Source organism: Myotis brandtii, unplaced genomic scaffold, assembly GCF_000412655.1.
Source record: "Myotis brandtii unplaced genomic scaffold, ASM41265v1 scaffold403, whole genome shotgun sequence".
In the NCBI taxonomy this organism is placed as follows: domain Eukaryota; kingdom Metazoa; phylum Chordata; class Mammalia; order Chiroptera; family Vespertilionidae; genus Myotis; species Myotis brandtii.
The window spans coordinates 465,778-469,707 of record NW_005365474.1 but is presented as its reverse complement, the minus strand read 5'-3'; the positions used below and the strand labels follow the sequence as shown (position 1 = coordinate 469,707).

Sequence of the window (3,930 nt, the reverse complement as noted above, 5' to 3'; positions counted from 1 at the left end):
GGATTTTAGGTTCTTTCCTTCATGGGAAGGGGAAGAGAAAGGAAGCAGCACCTTTGTCAGGTGGAGGAGGTTCTGTCCTTGTTCCTCAGCTCAGGTCGCCCTGGGACCTGGGACCCTGCAGGGCACCAGCTCAGGGTCCAGCCCAGGCCTAGAGCCTTTCCGAGTGCCAGCTTCTCCCTCCGTCTGTCTTCAGCCCCAGAACATAAGACGAGCTCTGTGCACCTTTTAAACAAAATCGGACTGGAGACAGGACAAAAAACCCGCCCATCCCATGTAAAAAACACGCCCAGGTGGTGAGGCGGCAAATTCAGAAACCTCAAATGGTGGGCTCACGGGAGGGCCGGGGGCCTCAGCCCGGTTTAACTTGGTCCTTACTAGCTCATTTCTGTCGAGACGTGTGCTGTGTGTTTGCACGCTGCTTCTCCGTCTGGGAGGGAGGAAGGCTGACCAGCTGGCAGCTGTCTGTACAGCAGCATTGGCCCCTGGGTACCACCCGCCGGCTGGGCCAGGCCCAACGGCCAGGAGAAACCTGACGCTGGCTGGAAGGTGGATGGAGCCCACGTCAGCCCCAAATGGAGAGCAAATCAGATTAGGTCTGGGTGGGGGGGCTAACAGCTTCCTGGTAATGATGCTGGAGATGCCAGGGGAGGTGGGGACGCCCACAGCAGCACCCTGGACACTGCACGCCTGTCCCTGCAGCAAGACGGGGCCTGGGCACCCTGGTTCCTGAGCTCCCAGCTGTGCCCTGGAGGTCAGCTTGGGTGGGGGCATTTGGGGTGCTAGGCCCTGGTCACTCTGCTTAGGAAACCTGAGCCCCTGGCCCTGGTTCTTGAGCTTGCAGCCCAGCCCCGACTGGAAAAGCCAGTTTCTCCGAAACTAGAGCTGGACATCTGTGAGCCAGACCCTCGGGGTGTCCAGCATTTGGGTGACCTGTGCAGCCAGTGTCCCAAGCGGGGAGGAGCTGAAGGTGGCTGTGTGGGGTCAAATGGAGCGTTTGCTGGCTGCAGCCAGTGGGGCAAGCCCAATAGGCAGGTGGGAAGGGCATTCAGACTTGGGGGGGCCCAGGGATGGTATGGTCTGAACCCTCCCTCTCCTTGAGCTTGGGAGTGATGGGACCACTGGTGAGGTCTGTGCAAGGTGCTTGGCTCATGCTGCCTCACACCTGCACACGCCACCACTGTTGCTAGAGAAACCATGTCCAGTCAAACTGGTACGTTGAACGTAATGAGCTGTGGCACCTGAGGATGCAGGAGCTGGTTACCCACAGGCCTGGCCAGGCCCACACTCCCCACACCAAATGGCAGCCCGGCAGCTTTCCTTGGGTACAACTCATCCCCTCCCTCCTGGCTGCCGTCCTTTCCCTTATTTGGGGGCCTGGGGTGACCCCTGCAGGAAGGTGGTGACACACTGACAAGGGCAGCACTGAGACAAGACAGGGTCGTCGTGCACTCAGCCTGCCTCCCACCGCCCACCCCATTGGCCCTGGTCAGATGTGCTGGGACCAGGCTGGACCAGAGGGCAGCCATGAGCCTGGGCACTGCACTGGCTGGCAAGGCCCCTGCAGCCCCTGCACAGGGACCCACCGCTGTGTACTAACTAGTATTTGTCTTCAGGGCCTCCACACGCTTTTCCCAAAACACAGGGCAAGATGGTAATGGTCACAGGTTTATTGGATTCTGGACGTGGTTTCTTGGCTAGGAGCCCAGCAACGGGTCTGGGCAGGTGGTGTGGGCGGGAGGGATGAGGATCAGGGGTGGAGGGGGCAGCTGGGAACAGGGTGCTGCCCCCTTTCAGCCCACTGCCCAGTTGCATGGGTCCCTTTCGTTCCCAGCTGTGAGGAGGCATGTGGGGGCAGGGCCGGGCGCTCCATGCTGGTCCCACCTGCTTCAGGCCAGGGCAGCCTTTGCAGTGTGAGGGGAGAGGGGGCTCAGAGCTGGGCTAAGCCTCGGGGGTCTGTGAGCGTGGAGTCCTGCTGGGGAGGCTCGGAGGCCCGAGGCCCGGGTCCTGCACCCCGATCGGGAGTGTCCACCATCTGCTCAGATGGGGCAGAGGTGGGACCAGGCCGTGGTGGTGGGACGGCCTGGGCCTGGCTCTGCCCCTCGTCCTGTGGTCTGCCTGGGTCTGTGGAGCAGGCACAGGGGGGCGGAGGGGCCTGGCCCAAAACAAGGGCCAGGGTCACAGGCCAGCTACCTGGGGAGTGCTGTGGCGTACACACCTTGTCGAACTTCTTGTGGCTGTAGACTTTGTTTTTGTTCATGAATGTCAGCAAGATCCAGTCGCACAGGAAGGAGCCCTGTGGCAGCCAAACATGTGTGAGGGCGTGGCCTGACCCCCCCACCACACGCACACGCACGCGTGCCCGGACCCCAGTGCGCGCTCCTTACCACCCCGATGGAGGTCAGCGCTGTGGCCAGGTTTATGATGGTGGGAATCAGGCTGAACTTGCCTGCCTGGGGAGAGGAGGCTGCCTCAGACCCTCCGGGGTAGGTCGTGTGGAGGGGACACAGAGCTGGACCAGCTCAGCTCTGGGCCGGCCCACCTGAACCCCAGGGAAGCAGGGCCGGCTGGTTTACCTGTCCGTGCACGATGACGTCGATGCGGATCCCGTAGGCCTTGATGAGGGTGCGGGTGGTGCTGCCGTTTATCTTGTAATACTTGGCAAACCTGGGGTGGAATGACCCGGAAGCACGTCAGAACCTGAAACGGCCCTGGCTGCCTGCCCCTGAGGAACTGGTGGTGGGCGTGCCTGTCGCCAGAGTAGGGCAGCACCAAGACTGCCCACCACCGGCCCCTCCCTGTTTGCGCCCAAGCCACCACACAGGTGGGTGAGGATCCAGGTGTCCCAGGGCCCAAGTACCTGAAATTGTAGCCAGAGGAGGCCGGGGTGTGCTTGGGGTCCAGTCTCCGGAAGGAGTACTTGGGGTTGCAGTTGGACGCCGGCAGGTCCAGGTCACAGTCCCAGTTGATAATGACCCCAATGACACCACCCTGCCCAGAGATGGGGTCAGGGCAGGCACACAGGACCCTTAGCCCTGGGGTCCCACCCTGAGGCGGTGCCTGGGGTGCACATAGAACTGGGGCACTTGGTGAGCACCCATTTCTGGGGCAAGAGGGGAGCAGGGGCTGTGTGACCAGGAGTCGGTGATTGAGCGGGAGCCATGCACAGCCAGATGGGGCGCCGATCCTCTGCGAGCCGGGCCGCCCAGCCAGGCGCCTGGCCTCACCGTGCGGGCCAGCTCCGTGAAGTTCTCCCCCGCCCGCTCCACGATGAAGCCCAGCCTGAAGATGGGGCAGTACAGGTGGGACGCCTCGTCGAACAGGCAGTGCTTCAGGTAGCCATCCTTGCGCATCTCGATGTTGCCCCTGAGGACGCCGGGCGCAGTGGGTGGGCATCCTCGGGAGGCAGCTTCCTCCCGGGGCCCCTCTCCCACCCGAGGGCTCTTACTTGGAGAACTGGAACTTGGGGTAGTGGATGCTGTTCTTGATGAGGATGGTGAAGTTGGGGGCCATCTTGCCAAGAAACTGGCTGAGGAGACAGACTGCGTGTTCAGTCTCCCCAGGCTCTGCAGCCGCACTGCCCCCCCGCCCCCGGAGGAAGGAGCAGGGTGGACCTGGGTCCCAGGTGGTGGGCGCACCTGACAGAGGCCCCATCTTCCACGGGGCACCAGCCGGACACCTCGCAGGTCTTGGAGGCCCCGTGGTAATAGGGTACACAGCGCCCCGTCCGAACACCTGCGGGCACATGCGCTCAGGTGGAGAGGGCGCCCTGGCCCGCCCCCCACCGCCCCGGGCGCACACTGACCGTTCCCCAGCATGTCCAGCTCCCCGGCCACGCAGTCCTCGTCCGAGGCGCAGGTGGCGTTGGTGACCCTCACACTCTGGGAGGAGAGAGCTCAGTCAGGGACTGGGCACACCCCCCCCAGGGACAGC

The 3,930-nt window shown here is 63.1% G+C and overlaps 1 protein-coding gene across 1 annotated transcript in view; it reads right to left on the bottom strand.

The window, feature by feature from the left end:
* Positions 1 to 1,652: 1,652 nt before the first annotated feature.
* P2RX2 (purinergic receptor P2X, ligand gated ion channel, 2) overlaps positions 1,653 to 3,930 on the bottom strand; it is a 4,692-nt gene continuing 2,414 nt past the window's right edge. Inside the window, exons 2-10 of the mRNA XM_014545355.1 lie at positions 3,803 to 3,892; positions 3,636 to 3,732; positions 3,446 to 3,526; positions 3,225 to 3,363; positions 2,858 to 2,988; positions 2,574 to 2,664; positions 2,385 to 2,450; positions 2,216 to 2,293; positions 1,653 to 2,032 (exon numbers count right to left, since the gene is read on the bottom strand). Of these exons, the coding sequence (XP_014400841.1) occupies positions 1,928 to 2,032; positions 2,216 to 2,293; positions 2,385 to 2,450; positions 2,574 to 2,664; positions 2,858 to 2,988; positions 3,225 to 3,363; positions 3,446 to 3,526; positions 3,636 to 3,732; positions 3,803 to 3,892 (878 nt within the window). The 3' untranslated portion in view covers positions 1,653 to 1,927. The remainder of the gene's footprint in view (positions 2,033 to 2,215; positions 2,294 to 2,384; positions 2,451 to 2,573; positions 2,665 to 2,857; positions 2,989 to 3,224; positions 3,364 to 3,445; positions 3,527 to 3,635; positions 3,733 to 3,802; positions 3,893 to 3,930) is intronic.